Genomic DNA, 24,864 nt, shown 5'->3' with positions numbered 1-24,864 from the left:
ATTCGTATTTCATTTCACTTTATTTTATTTTGTTTCATTTAATTTCTTTTTATTATTTATTTTATTCCATTTTAATTTTATTTTATTATTTTATTTTTTAACATTTTATTTAATGTAATTTCGTTTCATTTATTTTTTCTTTATTTAATTTAATTCCTTTTATTTAATTAATTAGTTAATTAATTAATTTTTCTTTTAATTTAATGTCATTACATTAAATGTAACTTCGTTTTATTATGTATTAATTTATTTCATTTTATCATTTATTTTATTGTACTATTTTCTCTATTTAATTTCATTTAAATTCATTTCGTTTTATTATTAATGTAATTTTAATTCGTATTTCATTTCACTTTATTTTATTTCGTTTCATTTGATTTTTTCATTTGATTTCATGTCATTACATTTGATTTCGTTATTTTATTTGATTTTATTTATCGCTTTAACGAATCCCCAAATCGGCGCGAAAACACGTGATCTGGCAACCCTAACTGGCAAAATCCCAACGACCCTCCTTTCCACTGGATGCCGCTGCAGTCCAATAAAGAGACCACTCCCATTGACTTTTCAAAACCTGCCCAAAGGGTGTGTTTTTAGAGCGGTACGTATATTTGCTCCGCATCACGCACTGCAGACATGGAAAAAGGACTCGGTGTGTGTAAAATCCTTAGTGTTTGTGCTACAAGACATCGAATAAGTTGTTTAAGGAGCGCTGAGGAGGAGCTCGCCTGACGCTGCAGCGAATACAGCAACGTCATCCGTAGTTCAACCGACTTTTCTTGTCGTCCGCATCGGGACAGGACAGCAGATTCCGACGTTATCAAACGACCAAGATGCGGAAAACGTGATTTGGAGGACTGGCTGAACCGGTGAGGAGTGTTTTGGAGTTGTCATTGAGCGTCCTTTTCAGGCAGCGTTTCTGAGGGGCTGCTAGTGCTGATGGTGATGTTGGAGGAAGAAAATGAACATCAGTTGTACCTTCTAGTGTAATGCCTTGAGGGAATCCTCTCACACCAGATATCTGAGTCGAGCATATATACCCGCTTATATTTCCTGGTTTACATGCAGGTATTTACACTTTTACCTGTGTGTGTTTCCTGGTTTGCAGCGTCTTCACCTGGGGAGGGTGTGCTGCCCGTTTTAAGTGCTTTACTCAAGCCAGGAAGTAGGAAACCCAAGATCCTTTTAGATTTACGTCAGAAAATGATCCAGGAATTACCTAGTAGATTAAAACGAAACTTCACCGTAGAGCAAATTAATTCACCGACTGTTTTGATCAGATAATATCGTGTTATTCGTGTATCCGGAGAAGCTTGATTTCTCTCATCTTTTGAAACGCACAACTATCATGGAGCTTAAGATGTTCATCATGATCTTGGGGCTCCTTGTGGCCAGTTTGATGCCCTTCGTAGTGGCCTCCAGTTCTCCAGCCGTGGGCAACGATCAAGGGGGGTCCCGGGTGACCACGAATCACAGGGACTCGACGAACAACTCTGCTTATGAAAAAAAGCCCTTTCCGGTTCTGTTATTTGACTATGAACACGTCCGGCTCCCCTTTGAGATTTCATTATGGGTTCTGCTGGCTTCACTGATGAAATTGGGTGAGTATGTTTATATCATTATGTACAGGCACATCTATCTATCTATCTATCTATCTATCTGACTGTCAGTGTACACACACACACACACATATTATAATATCAAAAATAAACAATGTAATATAAAAGTGTTTATTTTCAACTTCAGTGGCTTTTTCATATGTGACCCTGGACCACAAAACCAGTCATAAGGGTCAGTTTTGTGAAATTGATTTAATAATTCAATAAGTTGAATAAATAAGCTTTCCACTCATGTTTGGTTTGTTAGATTAGGACAATATTTGCCCAAGATACAACTATAAAATCTGTCATCTAAGGGTACAAAAAACAAAAATCAAATATTGAGAAAATTGCCTTTAAAGTTGTCCAGATGAAGTTCATAGCATATTACTAAAAAAAAATTATATATTTAGTTTTTATGTATTTACAATAGAAAATCTTATAATGATTTTTGGCATAAAAGAAAAATTGATCATTTTGACCTATACAATTTATTTTTGGCTATTGCTATAAATATATCCATGCTAATTAAGACTGCTTTTTGTGGTCCAGGGTCACATATTTTGTGTGATCAACTATGTTGTATATAAAATATTTTATTTATTTGTTTTGTGTTATGATATTTTTATGTTAAATATAAAAATAAATGTCACATCACATGTAAAATACTGTATTAAAATATATATTTTATAAAAAAAAATCATTAATCATTAATGTAATAATATCAAAATGTATTTTAAAAAGTTATTTAATGTATTTAGTGGTTTAATTTGTGGCCAGCTATATAGTTATAGTTATATATCTATCTATCTGACTGCCACACATATGTTATAATATAAAAGAAAATACATATAGTAGTGTAAAAGTGTTTATTTTCATTTTCAGTGGCCTTTTCATCATTTCATCAACTATGATGTATATAAAATATTCTAAAATAAAATTTTAAAAGTACATAAAAAGCTGTATTTAGTGGTTTTATTAGTGTAGTCAACTATATATGTATACGGTATGATGTAACATTTTCTGTATCATTCATATAATATTTAAAATGTCAAAATCTTTTAAATTCGGTGGCATAATTTATAATCTTAAATATTATAATATAAAAATGGATATAATATAACATCAAAAATGTAAGATCTAAGAAATTGCATATTGCTAATAAAAAATTAAGTTTTGATATTTACAGGAAATTTACAAAATATCTTCATGATCTTAATATCCTAATGATTTTTGGCATAAAATAAAAAATTATAATTTTGACCCATACAATGTATTTTTGGCTATTGCTAAAAATATACCTGTGCTACTTAACAACTGGTTTTGTGGTCCAGGGTCACATACATATAAATGTGTGTGTGATGTGTACTTGCGTTCTCAGTTTAATGAGTACTCAAAACATGTCATAACAAATAAAAATTGTGTGTGTTTATATTATTGTAAAATGTCTCAGGAAAGTGAAATTATTTTTAAGATAATCTCCTGTAGAATTTATTTCCATCAATATTTTTTGATCTATTGTACTGACATTACGTGTGAATTAAGTCTCTACACGTTTCTGGACTTCATGCTGGCAGCTTGTTGGTGTGCGGTGACCTCAGCGCCCCAGAGAGACCCTTAATTACCCTCTTCCCAGGGGCATTTTCTTCTCTTCTCTTACGCTACTCCATTTACCAGTGTAAATATTCATTTTCACCCTCCTATAAAGTTGCACAGTCATCAAAACAGTTTGTCCTTGCTGTCAGCATAAAGTCTGGTCCAGTTTGCAGTTTATCCGGACAAGAACTGTCCATTTAGACAGGAAGACTGACAAGTGACCAGTTGAATGCCTGGCAGCTGTGCGGCATCAGCCAATCAGCTCTTGCCATTTTAGTGTGCATCATGCATTAGACAGGTTTGAGACTAGGACAGTGGTAACCTGAGATTCTCACATGCTTGCCACTGAATGATACCTTACAGTGGACAGTATCAATTAGATGCATGACATACTAGTAATTACTGCACACACTGACCTGAGAGTACTGACTGCACTGGGCCTGTGTAATTAAATGCTTAGTGAGGCAATGAAGATGAGGGTGTAATAAGGTTTATTAAATCATGTTTTACTTCTTGAGTGGGTTATTGTTGGCGTGGCATTTAGTGTATGACCTGATTGTTTTCAGTGATTGAGTGGAAACTGAATCGTGATGTTTTGGGGAAATGTACCAGACGTGTGATGCAAGAGGGGAGGAGGATGTTGGTAAAGAGGGAAGATGAGGTCAGGTATGTGCAAACGCTGAGTTGCACTGGCTTCTTCCTGTTTCAGTTTATTAGCCGTGGCGGTTATAGTTTTCTGATGTGCGAGCCTCCCGCTGGAGTCTGAAGGCGTCTGCCTGTTGTTTTGTTGACATCTCAATTCTCATTCCCAGCAGGGGTGTTAATTCATTGTCGGCATTTTAGATTTTCTTCTGCTCAACTTTAAAAGGTTGTTTTTAGTCGAAAATGAAAGTTCTGTTGTTTACTTCCCCCTTGTGTCATCCCAAAGGTGTATGCTGGGATTTGTTTGTTTATTTATTTATTTGGAAAAATCTTCACCCAGATCATAGTGAGCTCATCTGTCAATCTATGAATTAGTCCAGACTACACCAAATTTCGAATTTCCAAATCCAGTGTACTTTTTTTTTTTTTTTTTTTTTTTTTTTTTTTTGTAGACTTACAAAATAATGATTTAATGATTAAATAAAAAAAAACAAAAACAATAAAAACAAAAGCGTGTCTTATTAATTGAAATCATGACTCCTACAATTTAACAGCAATTTATTAAAAGTTTAAAAATTCAGTTTTAAGGTCCTATGAAATGGTTTTTTTTTCCCGTTCTCTCAAATTAATTTCTATTTTTACCGGATTCTGTGTTTTAAATTAATTTTCTAATTTTAAATAATGGTTTCATTCAATTTGAATTATTAAAACCATCTCTAATTAATTGATTTGATAAATGAATTTATTATTATTTATTTATTTATTTATTTATTTATTTTCAGCAATATTGGTTAAATTGAAAAAAAAAAAAATTGAAAGCATGTCTAATTAACTGAAATCATGAAACTCATACAGTTTAAAAGCAATTTATTAAAAGATGTTTTTTCAAAATACATTTTTAATTAATTTATTTGTTTTCTCAAATTCAGTTATATTTTTACCAGATTCTGTTTTAGATTAATTTTGATTTAAAAAAAGGAATTTATATTTATTATTATTATTATTATTATTATTATTATTATTATTATTATCAGAAATACTGGTTAAATAAAAAATATTCATTAAAAAGCATGTCTAATTAACTAAAATCATGACACTCATACAATTTAACAGCAATTTATTAAAAGGTTAACAACTATTACATTTTTAATACCCTATAAAATGTTTTTTTTTTTTCTCAAATTCAGCTATATTTTTACCAGATTCTGTGTTTTCCATTAATTTTTTGGATTTCAATTTAATGGTTTTATTACATTTGAATAATCAAAAGCATCTCTAATTATTAACTGATTTTATAGAAAATAATTTATTATTTTATTTATTTGTATTTATTTTTCAGAAATACTGTGTTGTGTGTTTACATTTTTCTGGTAAATTAAAAATATTTTTTTGGTAATAATTTTAGTAGTAGTAGTAGTATCATTTTATTAAGTTTCGGTTTGTGTATTATGACAATAGTTTTTCTCAAAAGAAATGGTAAAATGCTCATGAATGACTCTCAGAGCAGTTCTAGAGATTATGTACTTCTATATTTAATTTTTAATTTAATTTTTTTTTTTTATCTTATCAGACTTAATTGTCCAACACCCTTCAGCCCATGACAGTCTGTGGCTGATTGCTGGTTTTCTGGCGTTGTCAGGTGGCTTTTATCAAATCCTCTATATGTGTGTCGGGTCTCACAGTTAGGATGCGTTCAGTCTGGCACCTCTGCTTGTCGACAATATCATTGTCATTCTTGGTGTTTACATCTCAATCCATCTGTCCAAATGAATTGGCGCCTCTGGGGTTAAGCATTAATGTTTCAGAGTCTGTTCATTATTAATAAATGCACATCATGGGGTGCGAGTGCCAAGTCTCACAGCCTGAAGATGACACAAAGTAGTTCATGCAACTCATTTATAGCTTGTGTCGGCTAGTTGAACGCAAACTAATTTTAGATGTGGGGTTTACATTACATCATCAGAACTTTTTAAATGAACCCCTGTCAGACAGGTTTAGATTACATTAATTGCTTTGGTGTTGTTTGTGGCGTTTTTTGGCAGAGCAGTAATTCAAGTAGCTGCTCCTCAAGAGACCATGGGAAATTCTTCATCTCTAATAACTGGGAAAGCAGCCAGTAATACCATTTAGAGTCATTATGCTGAAATATTTGACTGTAAAATGCATTGGTTGACCAAAATGTTTAATTGATGAATGCATAAGTTTATAGAAAGCTTCAAATGAATAGATCCTCTTTTATTTAAGCTCGGTTTCCCAAACTGAGGATTGTGAGGAGAATGCAGGGGGTTTATGAGTTGATGTGAAGCTAATATTTAATTAAATTATAAAAATAAAGTAATAAATGCTTAACTAATGATAATAATAATAATAATAATAATAATAATAATAGTAATGGTAATGGTAAAATAATGAACAAATAAAAAATACATCATTTTAAAATCAAAATGAAAATTGTATTTGTTTATCTGCATGTCATGTGACTGTGAGAGAATGGTGAACATGTTAATATGCTGTTACATTATTGAAATATTAACTTAAAATATTTACTTGAAGTCCCTCTAAGATTTTATGTCGAAGGAGTTTTGCTAAAACAAAACAAAAATGAAATAAAAGTTAAATAAATTAAATAAAACAAAATTAAAATAAATACAATTAAAATAAATTAAGTTCAATTAAATTAGATTTTAAAGTTTTACATTTAAATTTATCTGCATGTCATTTGACTATGTGAAAGAAGGGTGAACATGTCAATATGCTGTTGAATTGTTTAAATATTAACTTAAAATATTTACTTGAAGTTCCTCTAAGATTTTATGTTAAAGGAGTTTGGCCAAAACAAAACAAAATAATTAATTTAATTAAAATAAATTAAGTTAAATTAAATTGTATGTCAAAGGGGTTTAAATAAAAAAAAAAAAAAAATGAAAATAAATAAAATTAAAACAATTAAGTTCAATTAAATTAAATTATTTTAAATTTTACATTTAAATGTATCTGCATGTGAGAGAATGGTGAACATGTTAATATGTTAAGTTTTAGAGTTTAAATAAATTGTAATTTTAATTTAAACTTAAATTAATATTTAATTAAAATAAATTAAGTTCAATTAAATTACATTTTTAAATTAAATTAATAATAGTTTTAAAAAATGGAATCCCTGCCTTCGTTTAACATGACACCTTTGTATCTGAACTATTTAAATATTGACTAACATTCTGTAAATGTCACGAGGAAATAAGTCAACAGCCCCAGATTTCCAAAGAAAGCATTACAGATTTCCGCAGAATTCAGCTGTCATTTTGTTTGACAGCTTCTTAAGGTTATCTGACTTATTTGCACATTGTTCATTCTGTTCATTGATTCATTACATGCTACCTCTACATTGAATTGTGCAAACTAATCTCCTGTGACCTCAGAGTGTGAAGCTGGTTTAGGCTGTAGCGTGTCGTCTGCATAAATCAGTGTTTTCAGCATACAACCGTCACCCACAGTTCACTCTCATTAGTTTGATCAAGTGATTAGCGCTCGGACAGGAAAGCGATCCGGCCTGGCCCGAGGGATTACAGCTCAGCCGCTTCACTTTTTGAGCAAATGGAGGGTGGAGAGGACAGCAAACATCCAAATTATCTGGTCTCTAAATGCTTTGATGATCCTTGAAGAATGCTTAAGAGGATCCTTAAGAAAATCTCAGCCCTGTACAATAAGGATTTAGTTTCTGTTGGGCTGGATGGACTAGTAGCTCATGCATTTTAAAGGTGCTTAAGTTTTACATACAAATGTAAATAGTTAGTTGATGGGATGTTTTCTCTGACCTTGACTACGACTGGGACTTATTAATCATTAATTAGTATTCCGTGTTTAATCTGGTCAGAATGGAAGGAATCCAATTATCTGATTGACTGTTATCTTGTTGGCAGACACCTAAGATTTGACCTTTGCCCTTCACTCAGCACACAAACCATGTTATTTAATAGTTATTTAAAAAGTCCATTGTAAATGCCATAGTATATGAGTATCTTAATCATTCAGTCCAACGGTATCCTGATTCATGGCACACTGTAATAAGGGATTCAATTGCTCGTTCACAAATATGTGACCCTGGACCACAAACCAGTCATAAGGGTCAAATTGAGATTTATATATCATTTGAAAGCTGAATAAACAAGCTTTTCCATTGATGTATGGTTTGTTAGGATAGGACGATATTTGGCCAAGATACAACTATTTGAAAATCTGTAATCTGAGGGTGCAAAAAAAAAAAAAAATCAAAATATTGACAACATCGCCTTTAAAGTTGTCCAAATGAAGTTCTTAGCAATGCATATTCCTTATCAAAAATTAGGTTTTGATTTATTTATGGTAAAATTAACAAAATATCTTCTAAAACATGATCTTTACTTAATATCCTAATGATTTTTGGCACAAAAGAAAAATCAGTAATTTTTCTTAAGATCTTAAGATTCTTAAGGTTTTGTGGTCCAGGGTCACATATAGTAATTTTCAGCCTTTTTTCTGTAGTTTTATTAATATTAAAATATAAGTCTATATACACTATCATTTTTTTAAAAGAAATTTAATAATTTTATTGTGAGAGTAAAGATGTTACAATGACATAATGTTACAAAAGACTTCTGTTTTATTTTGAGTTAATGATTATGCATTTTTCACTGCTAGTTTCTATTCTGGTAACAATTGTCGTTAGCGATCATAACATGCGGATTAGTCACCTGGCAGCCAGTCCCAGTCTCTCACTGAGATGATGCTGGTTTTTCCCTCGACAGGCTGTTCTCTTGTGACCAGGATCAATATGACTCATTGGCGCAGCCGTTATGAACACCTTTCGTGCTCCTGTGATCAGAAGAGCGTAACACGTGAATGAGAGTTCGCTGCTGTTTCTTCTCGTTTGCATTTCTTGCCCGTTTACCCTTCGGATTTACATGCCAGATGTTTGCTTAGCCTGTTCCATCTGCCAAGCCAGAAATTTGACTGACTGATCCAACATCTAAGACTCAACATGATAAAAAAATAATAGGCCTAATTAGTTCCAAATTATAAGGTGTGTTTTAAATGCAAATGCATGCATAAGTTAATGCTTAGGCAAAATGTCATATTTCAACCATTGTGTACTATATATATCACCAGTCTTAGACTGTATATTAAAGGCGTCCCGATTCAGATAGAGAGATCTGACATGCCCCATAGCTCTCTGGAGGTTTGTTGTCCCTCGTCTTCTGCCAGGCTGCTCCCGTTATCACACTCCCTGTGGGCAGCCGTGTGTTTAGCTGCAGCTGAATGCCTGGCGACGAGAACGGTCTGCAGATTTCAATGTGCCCTTGAGAGCATTCTGCGTAAATCTCCAGCAGCGATACCCACTAGCTAGGGTTTTCGGTCCAGACCGAAGAGGTCGGCTGAGGATGGTTGTGATAGAATCTTTTCAATTGAAAAAGTAATTGAAAAGTCACATAGAAGTTTCAGTTGAATGAAGATAAAATAGAATAGTTCTTTTTGATGTGCCACATGCGAAGATGTTAAAATAGAAATGTAATATATTTTATTTATATATATATATATATTTTTTTTATTTGAATGTTTTATGTCTATATATATTTTACATTTCTCTTTACCTACAGCATTAACAGTAATATGTATATTTGCTATTTTAATATTTTTGAATGTGGCATTAAACCAGATGAGTAATTATTCAAATAGCTGCTGTAAACATGTCCGCAGTTTACGTAACTTGAGCTTACAAGATTTATTTGGTGAATGCACACTATATACTAACCCAGTGTATACAAAAAATACTTTCAGTGATTCTTCTACTACTACTACTGCTACTACTACTAGTATTACAGTTCAAAAGAGGTCAAAAGTTTACATCCCCTTTCAAAATCATTAATTTTCTTACCAAAATAAAAAGGGTTATGCAAAATGCATGTTATTGTTTATGTAATACTGACCTGAGTTAGATATTTCACATAAAAGGTGTTTACATATAGTCCAGTTAAACTTATAAAAATGACCCGGTTTAAAAGTTTGCATATGCTTGATTCTTAATACTGTGTTGTTACCTGAATGATCCACAGCTGTGTTTTTCAGTTTAGTGATAGTTGTTTAGTGTTAGTTGAACCCTTTCTAACAATGATTGTATGATTTTGAGATCCATCTTTTCACAATGAGGACGACTGAGGGACTCATATGCAACTATTACAGAAGGTTTAAACGCTCACTGATGCTGCAGACGGAAACGCAATGCGTTAAGAACTGGGGGGTGAAAACATTTGGAATTTGAATATCAGGGTAAACTTAATTTAATTTGTCTTCTGGGAAATATGTAACTATCTTATGTAGCCTCTGAAGGGCAGTACTAAATGAAAAAATATGATTTTTAGGCAAAATAAGAAAAATGTACACATCTCCGTTCTGTTCAAAAGTTTTCACCCCCAGCTCTTAATGCATGGTTTTTCCTTCTGGAGCATCGGTGAGCGTTTAAACATTCTGTAATAGTTGCATATGAGTCTCTCAGTTGTTCTCAGTGTGAAAAGATGGATCTCAAAACCCTAGTAATTGTTGGAAAGGATTCAAATACACAAAAATGCTAATTGGATTGGCAGATCATATAAAATAAAATATATAAACGTTAGGCTTGGGAATCTGTTATAACCTCACAATTTGATTCATATCGATTTTTTTTGATGTCATGATTCGATTAAAAAAGTAGATTTGCAGTTTTTAGACAGTAGAAGGTAGACAAATTAATAGGTCTTGAAGAAGAAATCTCACTGAATTAAATATAAACCTTGAAATTTATTGTTTTTATTATATAATACATTTCAAGGTTTTATTATAAAAAACAAAATGAATGAAAAAACTGTTGGACAAGTACAATAAATAAGCTTTTCAGGTAGAGTAGCCTAGGTTTAACATGTCTTAAAAAATACTTCAGAAATGAAATAATGAAATATAAGAGCAAAATACTGTATAGTCTTCACTGTTTGAATTACATATAAATTGGTTCATAATAAAAATACAAAAGTGATTCAGTTTTTTGTCTCATCTTACTCTGCCTGGACTGTTTTTGTTCCGGTTCATGACAGTTAGAGTATGTCGGAAAACTCCCATCTCATGTTCTCCCTCAACTTCAGATTCGTCCTATATCACTGTTTTACCTTTTTTGTTAAGGGTGTTTGATCTTCTTTGCATGTTCACATTGCAGGGTATGTCGAAAAAATCCAATTGTATTTTCTCCCTCAACTTCAAAAATCATTTCAAAATCATCCTACATCACTGCAGAAGTACAGACCCAGTCTTTGCAAAGTGAACATGCAAAGAAGATCAAACAACAAAATGTTAAAACAGTGATATAGGACAAATCTGAAGTTGAGGGAGAACATGAGATGGGACACCCTAACTGTCACGAACTGGGACAAAAACAGTCCAAGCAGAGTAAGACGAGATGAGCGTTTGGCATTAAAAAGTATATAAATTGTATTCATTTTATTAAAATAACCGATTGTTACGCTAGATAAGACCCTTCTTTCTCGGTTGGGATGGTTTACAACCACATTTGAGTTCGTTTGATGCCGCATTTAAACTGCATTTTGGAAGTTCAAAATCGGGGCACCATATCTGTCGAAACCTAAAATGTTATCCTCAAAAAACATAATTTCTTCACGACTGAAGAAAGAAAGACATGAACATCTTGTGAGTACATTATTTTCCTTTAATGTGATTAATAACACTCTAACGGGTCCATAACTTTAAGTAGAACTGCAAAGTTGTAAAGATATGCAGTGCTTCATGACTCACTTAAATACATGTATTTATTTATTTATTGAGCAGTGTTGTTTTAATTTCTGAGGCACACAACCTCGAGTGTGTTTTTACCTTGGTTACGAGGTTTAGTGTCATGCAAATCATTAACCGTGGTAAGAAAATCTTTGGGATTTCAGCAGAAACCAAACACAAAACCTCTAATGCTTCACTGTCAGGCTAAAGTGAGGCAGACCTGCACACCTAACACACTTTTACAGCAGTGAAGAATAGCCTGTCGATGCCGTTTTACTGGTCTGAGCAAACAACACCCTTCTTAAAGCCTTTCTTTAGAAACATTGATGTCTTTTTCTTTTTGTCACTCTTTCAAGTAAAAAAGCAGTCCTGTTTGCTGATACTGCGGTCTGTGATACATGATACAGAAGAATTTTTCCAGGTGACACTTTTGTACCACCACGAGGTGTAATTAACATTCTGTACGTGTCCATCGCTGCTGGTTTGCAGAGGCAGTCATGATGACTTTGCTGCTTGTAATTATGGGCTGTCAGAAGCGTTCACTCTAACGCCGGCAATTTATTGCAGTCTAATGTTTCCCAAAGGGCTTTTGTAAGTGGCATGGAAATGCTTATGAAATTACACATTTAAATGCACAGTAGCACTGTAATGCTTAGTACAGTAGATTAGCATGCAAAAGATGTATTTGAGTCTAGAAAGTTCCACAGATGTACGTGAATGCAAACACTGCTACCAGTTTGTTTTTGTGCATCGCTGTGTTCTAAAGTGTTTTTGCAGAAATTCTAAATTGTTGCATTCTAAATGATGTGTATGTCTATAATTTGTTGCATTCTACATTTGAAGTTGTTACATTCTGAATTTTACATAATATTTTTTCCCTCCTTACCTTTTGCATATTAGATCGAGTGTTGTTAAACTGAATGGTGGAGAACCTGCTTTCTGATGTAAACAGTCATCATGACAAGCATGATGCGTAAAAATGTTGCTTGTGGGCTTGATGACTTTCAGTTTGCAGATCTGTTTCAAGTTAGCTGTGCAAGAATCTCAAAAAGATCTGACATAATTCATGCATGAAAACAGATCTGATCTGGCACAACGTTCCTTTTCATTGTTTTACAGGCATAATGTGTTGTAATTTTAGCATGCTGTCAGTATGAACCAGACATTACACTTGTTTAGTCTGTATTGTCTTGTGCTGGATCACGTTTCCCAGTCCTTTGCTTTGAGTCTCACAGGTTTAGCAAGTTTCGAAACATTTGATATCTGCTCTACTTGACCTCTCATTTTAGATGTGATGAACAATTCAGAAATAACACTTTCATTTAAAACAGTCATACTTAAAAGAGAGTATGTCTTTCTGTCTTCAGTTGTAAAGAAATGATGGTTTTTGAGGAAAGCATTTCAGGATTGTTCTCCATATAATGGACTTCATTGGTGCCCTGATTTTGAACTTCCAAAATGTAGTTTAAATGCAGCTTCAAAGGGCTCTGAACGATCCCAGCTGAGGAAGAAGGGTCTTACTTAGCGAAACGATCGGCCATTTTTTTTTTTTTTTCTTCAGAAAAAAAATTTGTATACATTTTACTTACAAAAGCTTGTGTAGCACTGGCTCTGGGATGCGCATTCATGACACTACGTACTATTGAAGCACGTCGAAAGGTCACGCAGAATGTAGGCGGAACTACAGACCGAGTGTTTACGAAGCGAATGCACAAAGTGCAAGTAAGTCAAACACTGTTTGTAAACAAAATGGTACAACGATGTCTGACGATTCTGAAGTTGTAGGAGAAATAAGATGAAGTTTTTCACCATATTCTACCTTTTTAAGCCGGAGTACACAGACGATGAACTTAGACGTGATTCGTAGTAGTGATGGGAGGTTCGGATCATTTTACCGACTCGGACCTTTGAGTCTCTTTCAGCAAAATGAACGAATCTTTTTTTCAAGTCATTTCATTAATTTCCCTAACACATCTACTGCTTACACAAACATTAATCACACTACAAACAAGACAAAACTATAATGCTATAAGAAACAGAAAAGATTAATTCATTGTTTACCTGGGTCTTTAGTCTATGATTAGCTCACCTCACCTCTTATCTGACAAGTTTTTGGGTTTGAGTCATTTGTTCATCACGTGACAGCTCCATAAGCTTAACCAATGCAGTGTGAGCCGGAAAAAGAATTGATTAGTTCGTCTCTGGAGTCTTCGGGTTTCAGTCATTTGTTCATCACGTGACAGCCCCATAAGATGAACGAATGACTTAAAAAACCCAAAGACTCGAAACAGGTGAAATAATTTTAGTACAGAACCTAATAGGATGTTGCGCATGCGAGACTGAATGAATCACTCCCCCGAGACAACTCGTTCTTCCCGAGTCACGTTAAAGATTCGTTCAAAATGAACGAATCGTTCAAAAACGACCCATCACTAATTCGTAGCGTCGTGAACGCGCATGCCAGAGCCTGTGCTACACAAGCTTTTGTGCTTAAAGTGTACAAATTTTTATTTTTCCGAAAAAAAAAAAAAAACATTTGCCTATCGTTACGCTAGATAAGACCCTTCTTCCTTGGCTGGGATCATTTAGAGCCTTTGAAGCTGCATTTAAACTACATTTTGGAAGTTCAAAATGGGGGCACCAATGAAGTCCATTATATGGACAAAGTATGACTGAAGACAGAAAGACATGAACACCTTGGATGACAAGGGGATTAGTAAATTATTTGTAAATTGTTTTCTGGAAGTGGACTTCTCCTTTAATGAAGACACCTTGAATGCATCATGTCATTCGTGTGTGTGTGTGTGTGTGTGTGTGTGTGGTTCTTTTTTTTTTTTTTTTTTTTTTTTTTTTTGGTCCCTGCTTTTACTGTTATTTAATGGGTGCATGCAGAGACAGTAAAACTCTGTGAACTCGTATCTAGTCTTTTTATTATGTATTATAGCAGTAAATTATTATATTGCAGACAAAGATAAATTATGAGGGAACAGAAATGCATTGACATGTGACAGATGCAAAATGAACAAATCGTTCACAATCATCCAATCATTATTTTATTTTATTGTATTTTATTTTATTTTAATGTAATTTTAATGATGCTGTGAAGCTGAAGGAGAAGTGATTTATTTTTTATCTTTTGTTTATTTTAGTTATTTATAATATTTTATTTTAATGTCATTTTAAAATATTTTTTTAAAATAAAATTAGATTTATAAAATGTTCAATAAGAAATGATGTCAGATTTTGAACAATAAGATTTTGAATTTTTAATGTTTTTTAAATCTCTTCTGCTTTTGCATGTTTGATCCAAAATACAGCAAAAACAGTAATATTCTGAAATATTTTTACTATTTAAAACAACGGCTTTCTATTTTAATATATTTTACAATGTAATTTATTCCTGTTTTTTTTTAAAGCTGGATTTTTAGCATCATCACTCCAGTCACATGATTCTTCAGAAATCATTCTAATATTCTGATTTGCTGCTCAAAAAAATCATGTATTATTATTATTGTTATTATTATTATTATTATTATTATTATTATTATTATTATTATTATTTTTACTATGTTAAAAACTGCTGCGTAGAATTTTGTTTTCAAATGTCTTTGAATAGAAAGTTCAGAAGAACAGTGTAAAAATGTAGTAAAAATATTTCAAAATTACTGCTTTGCTGTACTTTGGATCAAAAAAAGTGCAGGCTTGGTGAGCAGAAGAAAAAACATTAAAAATCTTACTGTTGAAAAGCTTTTGACTGGTAGTGTAAGTCGTTTTTTTTTTTTTTTTTTTTTTACATGCTGCAACCGAAGCAACTATAAAGCAATGTAATGCATGATTTGGATTTGTGCCAACTGATAGAGATACTTGAGTCCAACTTTGTTTGTATAGCACATTACCCACATGCTTGTAGTTTCGATTACAAAACAGTTGTAAGTTGTAAAAAAGTTGTAAGTTTGTTTTAGTTAACAAAGGCGTATCTTTATTAAAACTGTAAACTGTGTCATTGTATTTGAGTATAAAAGATTTGGCATCTGAATGTGATGCTCAGTGATTTGGTGTGAATTTAGCGCCAAGAACACACACTCAGTCTGTCTCGATTTGTTCTTGTTCAGTCTCTGTGATTGTCGGTTCACTGCTGAAATCCTTCTAGCAGCTGCTGTGATTTAGTAGAGCAGTAAACCTGTGAGGATTTTTGTTCAAGTTTTGTCATGCATTCTGTCAGATTCCCTCAAGAGCCATTTGAGTGTATGGGCATAAACGTCTGCTGTGAGGGCTGATCTTGCAGAGCAATGCAGAGAATGTTAAAGATTGTCTAAAACTAGTTGTTTATTTAAAACAGGGTTCATACAAGGTGCTTAAATGTGACTCTTTTTTTTTAAATTTAAGGCCTGGAAAACCCTTATAAATAGCAATATTCCTGAAGAGGTACTTAAAAAGTGCTTGAATTATTAAAAGACAATGTATCTATGAAACAAGTGTTTAATTTTTTTTATATATCTTTATCTTTTCAGGCAATAAAAAAAAAAAATATATATATATTTTCACTTATTTTCATTTCAATAAAAGTAGTTTAAAAAAACGTAAAAAAATAAATAAATAAATAAAACATAAAACTCGCGAGCTAAGCCAATAGTAGTACTGACAATGTGGAGTAAACATGGCTGAAGATGCGATAAGAAAAACGGATGAACTGAATCATTGACTGAGTGAGTCTTTTAAAATCGCTCCAGTTAATTTAGACTTGTGACTTGGACCTTTCTTTTTAAGCGATTCGCTATTAAATTAAAACTGATCAAATTAAAAGGGCTGATTATTTTTGAATTTCAACATTGCTTGTAACAATTTTGAAAAGCATGTAGTAATGGTTGGAACTGAGTTTTTCAAAACTCCAAATCATTGGGTTCCAAAATGATGGTTTCGAAGCACTCCAGGTGGATCACGTTGCGGGAATCATTTGCTTCCGATCACGTATCGCGAATCATTTGATTCAGATCGGGACTTCGGAGCGGGTTCGCGAATCATTTGATTTAGATTGCAACTTCAGAACGCGGATCACAAATCATTTGATTCAGATCGAGACCACGTTGCGGGTTCGCGAATCATTTGATTTAGATCAGGACTTTGAAGCATTCATCATGAATCATTTGATTCAGATCAAGATCTCAGTGCAGGTTTGCAAATCATTTGATTCAGATTGCCACTTTGAAGAGCGTGTCGTAAATCATTCAATTTAGATCAGAACTTCGGGAACACGGATCACTCACGAATCATTTGATTCAGATCAGAACCTCGGAGCGGGTTCGCAAATCATTTGTTTGTTTTAGATTGTAACTTTGGAGTGTGAATCATGAATCATTTGAGTCAGTTTGGCACTTTGGACCGCGTATTGTGAATCATTTGATTTAGAACTTCAGAGCGGGTTCGCAAATCATTTGGTTCAGATTGGGACTTCAGATCATGTATCGGTAATCATTTGATTCAGATCGGGACTTCGGAGTGGCTTCGCGAATCATTTGATTTAGATTAGAACTTTGGAGCACAGATCGCAGGTAATTTGATTTAAACAGGGACTTTGGACCACGTATTGTGAATCATTAGATTCAGATTGGAACTTTGAAATAGGTTTGCGAATCATTCGATTTAGAGCGGGTTCTCAAATCATTTTTTTTTTTTTTAATTAAACAGTATAAAAATGAAACAAAGAAAAGGAAAGTAAATGCAAAAAAAAAAAAAAACCTGTGGTTTTAATTTGAAAGAGAAGACACTGTTTGATAAGTGATAAAATTAAAGAATCTTGAAAATCAAAAAAGTAGTGCTTAAATGATTCTTGAAAGTCCTGGAATTTCATTTTACAGTATCTGTACAAACCCTGTTAATAGGAGCATTTTGTGTGCAGATTTTGATGCGCTACATGGTAAATTTTTGCAGACTCCATTTGCATATAGAAGTCTTAAAATTACAGAACAGTCTTTTAATTAATACCAAGGTTGCAGTGGCTGTTTTGGTGCAAGAAACCTTGATTAAACGTAGACTGCTGGGAAAAAGATACTGTATATTGCTAGTAAAGCGTTCATTCTTTTTTTCAACTCCAGCTAACTGTCCCCATGGCACTTTAAGGCGTAAAGATGCGGAAAAAGCGAGAAAATGTGAAGTCAATGAGTTATTTAGATTGCACCTTGTATGAAGGCTTCATTTGTGTAGCGGTGAGATGTTGACATTTGTTATGTGCTAACGAGCGCTTTTAATTGGATGTACTCAGTGTGTGTTGGCGCACTGAACGCAGGTAACATGTTCGCACTATCGGGCTTCACGCTGTTTTCTCGTGTCTCCACACGTGCCAGCGGAAGACGTGTGCCACCCTGGGCTTTGAATAATTCACAGCCCCTCGTGGGGGCTCATTGTTGGCCGTTCAGAGGGGCCTCACGATGGGCACGGTGCCAACGTGAAGGTCAAATCTGCTCATAATAGCTGAGCTCTGCTGTTTTGCCTGGTTGCTGTCACTCCTTTGTGTATTTTTATATAATAGCGCTCTAGGGATGGGCCATATGTGAACAATCTTATCAGGGTGTGAGTAATACCTTATCACAGCAACCATATCACAATATAGATATTTTTTTTCCATGTCTACTAAAAATTGTTGATATATTAAATAACCATGTGGCATTTTGATAATGCATGCGGTCAGTTAAAATAAGGTGCTTAGTTTTTATTTAGTTTAATTTTTAATGATCAATTGAAACTAAAGTTGTTTATTTGTTTATTTATTTATTCATGTGTTGTTGTAGTAATTTTGATAATGCAGTAAAACAAGCAGAAATTATTTATTCATTGTGTAATTATTTATTTCATTTATTTATTATATTTTATTTTTTAAGTGAAACTAAGTCATGTTTTATTTTACTTTATTCTTTTATTTTATTTTAATTTTATTGATGATTGGGGAAACTAAACTGAATTTATTTATTTATTTATTTATTTGTTTGTTCGTTTTAGTTGTTTATTACATTTTATTTTTGATAAGTGAAACTGGGGGGAAAAACTTTTTTTTTAATTTATTTGTTTAATTAGTTATGTTTTTATTTTAGTTTATTATATTTTATTTTTGATAAACCAGTGAAACTAAGGTAAGGTTGTTTTTATTTTATTTTATTGTATTTTATTTTATTTTATTTTATTTATCCAGTTAAAGTAAACCTGAAGTGATTTATTTATTTGTTTATTATATTAAGTTGTAATTTTGACATTGCAGTGAATTACAAAAGCTATATACTTATTTTATTAATTAATTTATTATACTTTTTTTATTTTATTTTACTTTAATGTTTAATTTTTTTTATTTAAAATTTTATTTTTATTTTGTCATTTTGTTTTGATGATCCAGTTAATGTAAACTGATTTATTTGTTTATTATATCATGTTGTGATTTTGACAATGCAGTGAATTAACAGCAGACAATGTACATTTTATTTTATTTTTGATAAAAAATTTTATTTTTATTTTATTTTTTTCAATTTTTTGATGATCCAGTTAAAGTAAACTGAAGTGATTTATTTATTTGTTTATTATATTATGTTTTAATTTTGACAATGCAGTGAACCAAACAGAAGCTATATACTTTTTATTTCAATAATTAATTTATTTTACTTAATGTGTTGTATTTTTGATAAACAAGTGATACTAAACCAAAGATTTATTTTATTTTAGTTTATTTTTATGTTTTATTTTTTTTGATGGACCAGTTAAAGTATTTATTTATTTATTTGTTTATTGTATTATGTTGTGATTTTGACTTTAAAATAGTTATAAATTCATTATAACTATTGTTATAATGAATTTGCTTATTATATGTTATTTTTGATAAACAAAACCTTTATTTTATTTTAGCTTATTTATTTATTTTTTATTCTATTTGTTAATAATCCAGTGAAACTCAGCCAATGTTATTTTTTTAAATTATTTATTTATTTTATTTATTTATTTTATGCTTTGGGTTTTTTTAAATGTTAATATGCAGAATGTAACAAAACCATTTTTTAACAATTTTTAATAAGACACTTAACAACAAACTGAAAAAAAAAAAACACTTCAAAATGACGTCCTTCTAATGCATGTGTGTGTAGACAAATACAAAGCCGTTATACTGGTTGCATAAAAAATTGTGAAATCACTAGGCTGCTTTTGAGTGTTTGTCAGTGGAGAAACAGGCTTGTTTCCTTCATTTATGTTGTAGCTACTGTACATTGTTAACCAGCTAAATGTTGACCTCTGAGTTCAGCTGGAGAAGCTGAAGACCGGAGCCATTATAGATCCATTACTCCCTGCTAGGGCCTTTCAGAGGTTTTAATTGAGCTTGTCTCCAGGGCCTGTTTTCTGCTGACTGTTGTCGTGTCACACAGATATGTGAATGTAGATATTTGTAACAATATACTTCGGCTGAAATGAAGATGACATCAGTCTTTAAGTGAACCACAGATTCATCACTCTTCCATAGAAAGATTTCCTATTTGTCATATGTTTGACCACCAATTGACCGGTCATTGATTGAGCCGATTAAACTCCTCGTGCATCTTGTTCTTACCCTGGTATGCTGTGTGACTTTCCATGAGTTCAGCTCGTGTTTGTCTCCAGAAAACATTCAGCTCCCAAAGAGCTGCGTAACTAAATACCTGCAGCCGCCTGCAATAACCTGCTTTAGTTAAGAAAAGCTTTAGTGATAATAGCCTTACAAAGCTTATGATGAACTAGAGATTATAGAATGGAAGTCAATAATTTGTTTAAAGGTTTCAGCTCTCAGGTAAGCAGTTTAACTGGCATTAGGACTAAACTGTGACATTTCACAACTTTTACAACTACGCACTGTTGATTTGACCATGTCTTGAAGCTTTGACACTTTTGACATCAATCTGCAACTTTCTGTTCACACCTGTTTCACATGTCACCAGAGCATCTGCAGTTGCAACAGCAGGATCACACTGACATCATTTCTGCTGCAATTCTACACTGCATGAGCAGTGCATTTAGTCATTGTCATAAATGAACTATTGAAAGTTGTCTGAAAATCTAATTTACCTGACAGGCACCAAATTTGTATCTATTTTAATTTATGAACAAAGCCAGACCACAAACATAGACTATAAATTGCATTAATCTTCAGATTTATTGAACATAGTTTTTGTCTTTTGCTTCCACCGGTTAACTTTTTTTATTTTATTTTATTTTATTTTATTTTATTTTATTTTATTTTATTTTATTTTATTTTATTTTATTTTATGCCAACATGCAGAAAAATTAGGATCAACCTAGTTATATTTTTTTTATATTTACTGAACATAGTGTTTGTCTTTTGCTTCTATCAGTTAACTTTTTTTTTTTTTTTTATTTTTATTTATCTGCAGTGTGTTGTTATATTGTTTTTAATATTTACTAAATATTAAGTGCTTGTCTTTTGCTTCCACCAGTTTTTTATTTAATCTGCTATGTCAGCATGCAGAAAAATTAGGATCAGACATACTGTTATATTTATTTTTTTCATTTAATGTACATAGTGTGTTTTATTTAATTTTTATGTATCTGCTATGTGTTAAATATTTTTTTTATATTTATTAAACATGAAGTGTTTGTCTTTTGCTTACACCAGTTAACTTTATTTTATTTTATATTTTGTCTTGTTTTGTTTTGTTTTTCTATGTCACCTTTCAGAATAATTAGGATAAACTGTTGCTATATTAAATTTTTTTTATATTTACTGAACATAGCGTTTGTCTCTTTTTTTTTTTTTTTTTTTTTTTTTTTTTTTTTTTTTTTCTTTCATATTTTTATTGTATGTTTTGTTGTATTACAATAATAATAATAATAATAATATTATTATTATTATTATTATTATTATTATTATTTATTTATTTTTTTTTTATTTTGCTACATCAACAATCAGAAAAATAGGATCAACTGTATTATTATATTATATTATATTATATTATATTATATTATATTATATTATATTATATTATATTATATTATATTATATTAATTTTGGAATTTCGGCTGAAGCATACCTTTTGATTACAATTTAGAAAATTTTGATTTTGGTGTTTTTGTTTATCCTTTCATGTTTCTCTTTCCTCTTCCAGGGTTCCACCTGATCCCTCGCGTGTCCTCCATTGTGCCGGAGAGCTGTCTGCTGATCGTTGTGGGCCTGCTGATCGGCGGTCTCATGAAGCTGGTAGGCGAGGACCCTCCAGTGCTGAAGTCCGACATCTTCTTCCTCTACCTGCTGCCTCCCATCATCCTCGACGCCGGCTACTTCCTGCCCATACGGCCCTTCACTGAGAACCTGGGGACGATTCTCATGTTTGCAGTGGTGGGAACGCTCTGGAATGCTTTCTTCGTTGGTGGTCTGCTGTATGGGGTTTGCCAGCTCGAGGGCCATGACCTAGGGAACGTGGACCTCCTGTCCTGCCTGCTGTTCGGCTCCATCATCTCAGCCGTAGACCCTGTGGCCGTGCTGGCTGTGTTTGAGGAGATCCACATTAACGAGCTGCTCCACATCCTAGTGTTTGGAGAGTCTTTGCTTAATGATGCCGTCACTGTGGTGAGTACACTGAGATTACAAAAAATCTGGAATTAAGTGGAATTATATGTGTTAATGTAATTTAATATATAAATGTATAAAAATATAAGAAAGTAAAAAAACAAAAAAAAAAAATGTGTGTATATGTATATATATATATATATATATATATATATATATATATATATATATATATGCAATAAAAAAAAGACAGAGAGGGAAAGGGAGAAATAAGTTAAAATAATGTTTCACTAAATGTGTATTTTTTATTAATTGTAATTAATTTAATTTAATTTTGTCATTTTATTTATATATGTATATATAGTGAGAGAAATAAGAATAAATAATATATTTGCATATAAAAAATTTGTTTATTCCAGTTCATTTTTTTTTTTTTTTTTTTATTTCATTCTATGTGCGTGTGTGTGTGTAAGCTATATACTGTATATATTAAAAAGGAAAAAAAAATACAGACATACAGAGAGAAATAAGTTAGGATACAGTCAACTAGCTGAAATTAATAAAGTTTAAGTTTTGTTTTTATATTTTATTTTACTTTAAGTTTCATTTAAGTTTCATTTAATTTTCAATAATGTTAATATTTTCATGGCTTTAGTTTTTTTTTTGTTTTTTTATTGTGTTTTTTTTAGTATGGGTTTTTTTTTACGTAGTTTTTATTAATTTTCATTTCACTTTTTGTTTTAGTTATTGTTTATATATTTTATTTTACTTGATTTAAAGTTTATTTTATTTCAAGTAATGCTATTTTAAGTTATAGTTTTACTTTTGGCATGTTTTTGTAATAATAATAATAATAATAATAATTAATTATTATTATTATTATTATTATTATGACTAGTTTTTATTTTTATTTTTTCACCTTTACTTGTAGTTATTCTAATAAATAAATAAAAACACACACACACACACACACACACACACACACACATATATATATATATATATATATATATATATACATTATTTATATATAATAATAATAATAATAATAATAATAATAAAATATTACTTATATTTATTATTAATTTATCAGAGTTCATTTATTTATGATAGATTGATAAGAGTACTTAAAAACAAGTGTATTTGTTTGTCTACAGAAATGAAATATAGTTTATAATATTTAAAATATAATTACTTTGAAGATTATGAAGGTAATATGTAATCGTATTTTAATTAGTTTAATTTATATTTTATTTTGAATTAAATGATGTTATCATTTCATAGTTGACATTGGAGCGATGTCATTTATTGGGTCCTGTCTTGGCTGTTGTAAATCTCTATCGATCAGCTGCTAGTCTCAGTATAATCTATGGGATTGTTCCAGTCTTTTTCTCTCTGTGAGAATTCACTGCACACTTGTTCACTCTCGCAGCTCAGTTTATCAGGTGATTGAGTCTTGTGAAGAGACGTCTCGTTTCCATTACCTCAACTGCTTTTCCTCATCTGCTTAACCTCATACTTTCAGTGAGCTTCTGTGTCGATTGGTCACTGAAACAAATTACACTTAGAAGTGATCAATAAAAGAAGTCAAACATGATCTCAGGCGTTCAGTGAAGTCCTCCTCCGCTAATCTGAATGTGGATTATTACTGAATCTGGATTCTTACTTTAAGCATTAAATCTTGCAATAAAGTCAAATCAAATTGTTTAACTAATTAAAAAAATATATAATATTTAAGATATTTTTAATATTAATAAAAAGCTGCTTGTGGCTCTAATGCAATGGATTGTGTTCATTTCTGATGCACACTTCTTGTTGTTGTTCTCTGTAGGTGCTCTATCATCTCTTTGAGGAGTACAGCAGTGTGGGTACAGTCAATGTGACGGATGTGTTTCTGGGTGTCGTGTGTTTTCTGGTGGTGTCGTTGGGCGGTATTGTGGTAGGTGCCATCTATGGCATCTTGGCAGCCTTCACGTCGCGGTTCACCTCGCACACGCGTGTCATCGAGCCTCTGTTCGTCTTCGTCTACAGCTACATGGCTTACCTGTCGGCCGAGCTGTTTCACCTGTCCGGCATCATGGCGTAAGTGACGATTCATTTACTACCAGTGTTATTTTAGTATCGGTGAGATACTATTATAGGTTGTTGTTGTTGTTGTTGTTGTTAAATTTAATTTGAGTTAAAGTTGTACTAGTTTTTTAAAATAAATGTGTAATAAATAGTTGTATTATGTGTTTTAAAATAAATGTATAATAAATATATAATTATTTACACACACACACACACACACACACACACATTTATATATACACACACATATACACACATATATATATATATATATATATATATATATATATATATATATATATATATTATTATAATATATTTGTTTTTAGTTCATTTGTTTTTTCTTTTTTTTTTTTTTTTTTTAATTTTTAATGACTATATAGTTTTTATTCATTTGTATTTCACTTTTAATTTTAGTTATTTTAGTTCGTCAAGTACTTGATCATGGGGAAAGTTACCTGGGCAACTAGTAATAAAATTATTAAAGTTGAAGTTTTGTTTTCATATATGTGTGAAATAAATAAATACATACATACATACATATAATATATATATATATTTTTTTTACTTTATTTCAAATTTGTTTTAATTTCAAGTAATGCTATTTTTATGCTTTTAGTTTCATTTTAATTTAGGTTAAAG

At 31.6% G+C, this 24,864-nt stretch overlaps 1 protein-coding gene across 2 annotated transcripts in view; it reads left to right on the top strand.

Annotated features, from left to right (window-relative positions):
• Positions 1-562: 562 nt before the first annotated feature.
• Positions 563-24,864, top strand: part of slc9a1a (solute carrier family 9 member A1a) — a 50,595-nt gene continuing 26,293 nt past the window's right edge. Inside the window, exons 1-3 of one of the 2 annotated variants that reach the window (XM_051131217.1) lie at positions 563-1,601; positions 21,752-22,212; positions 23,984-24,234. In XM_051131217.1, coding sequence (XP_050987174.1) covers positions 1,349-1,601; positions 21,752-22,212; positions 23,984-24,234 — 965 coding nt within the window. In that variant the 5' untranslated portion in view covers positions 563-1,348. The remainder of the gene's footprint in view (positions 1,602-21,751; positions 22,213-23,983; positions 24,235-24,864) is intronic. The other variant, XM_051131218.1, reaches the window with a different exon arrangement.

Source organism: Labeo rohita, chromosome 16, assembly GCF_022985175.1.
Source record: "Labeo rohita strain BAU-BD-2019 chromosome 16, IGBB_LRoh.1.0, whole genome shotgun sequence".
Classification (NCBI taxonomy): Eukaryota; Metazoa; Chordata; class Actinopteri; order Cypriniformes; family Cyprinidae; genus Labeo; species Labeo rohita.
This window is presented reverse-complemented; position numbering and strand designations above follow the sequence as displayed.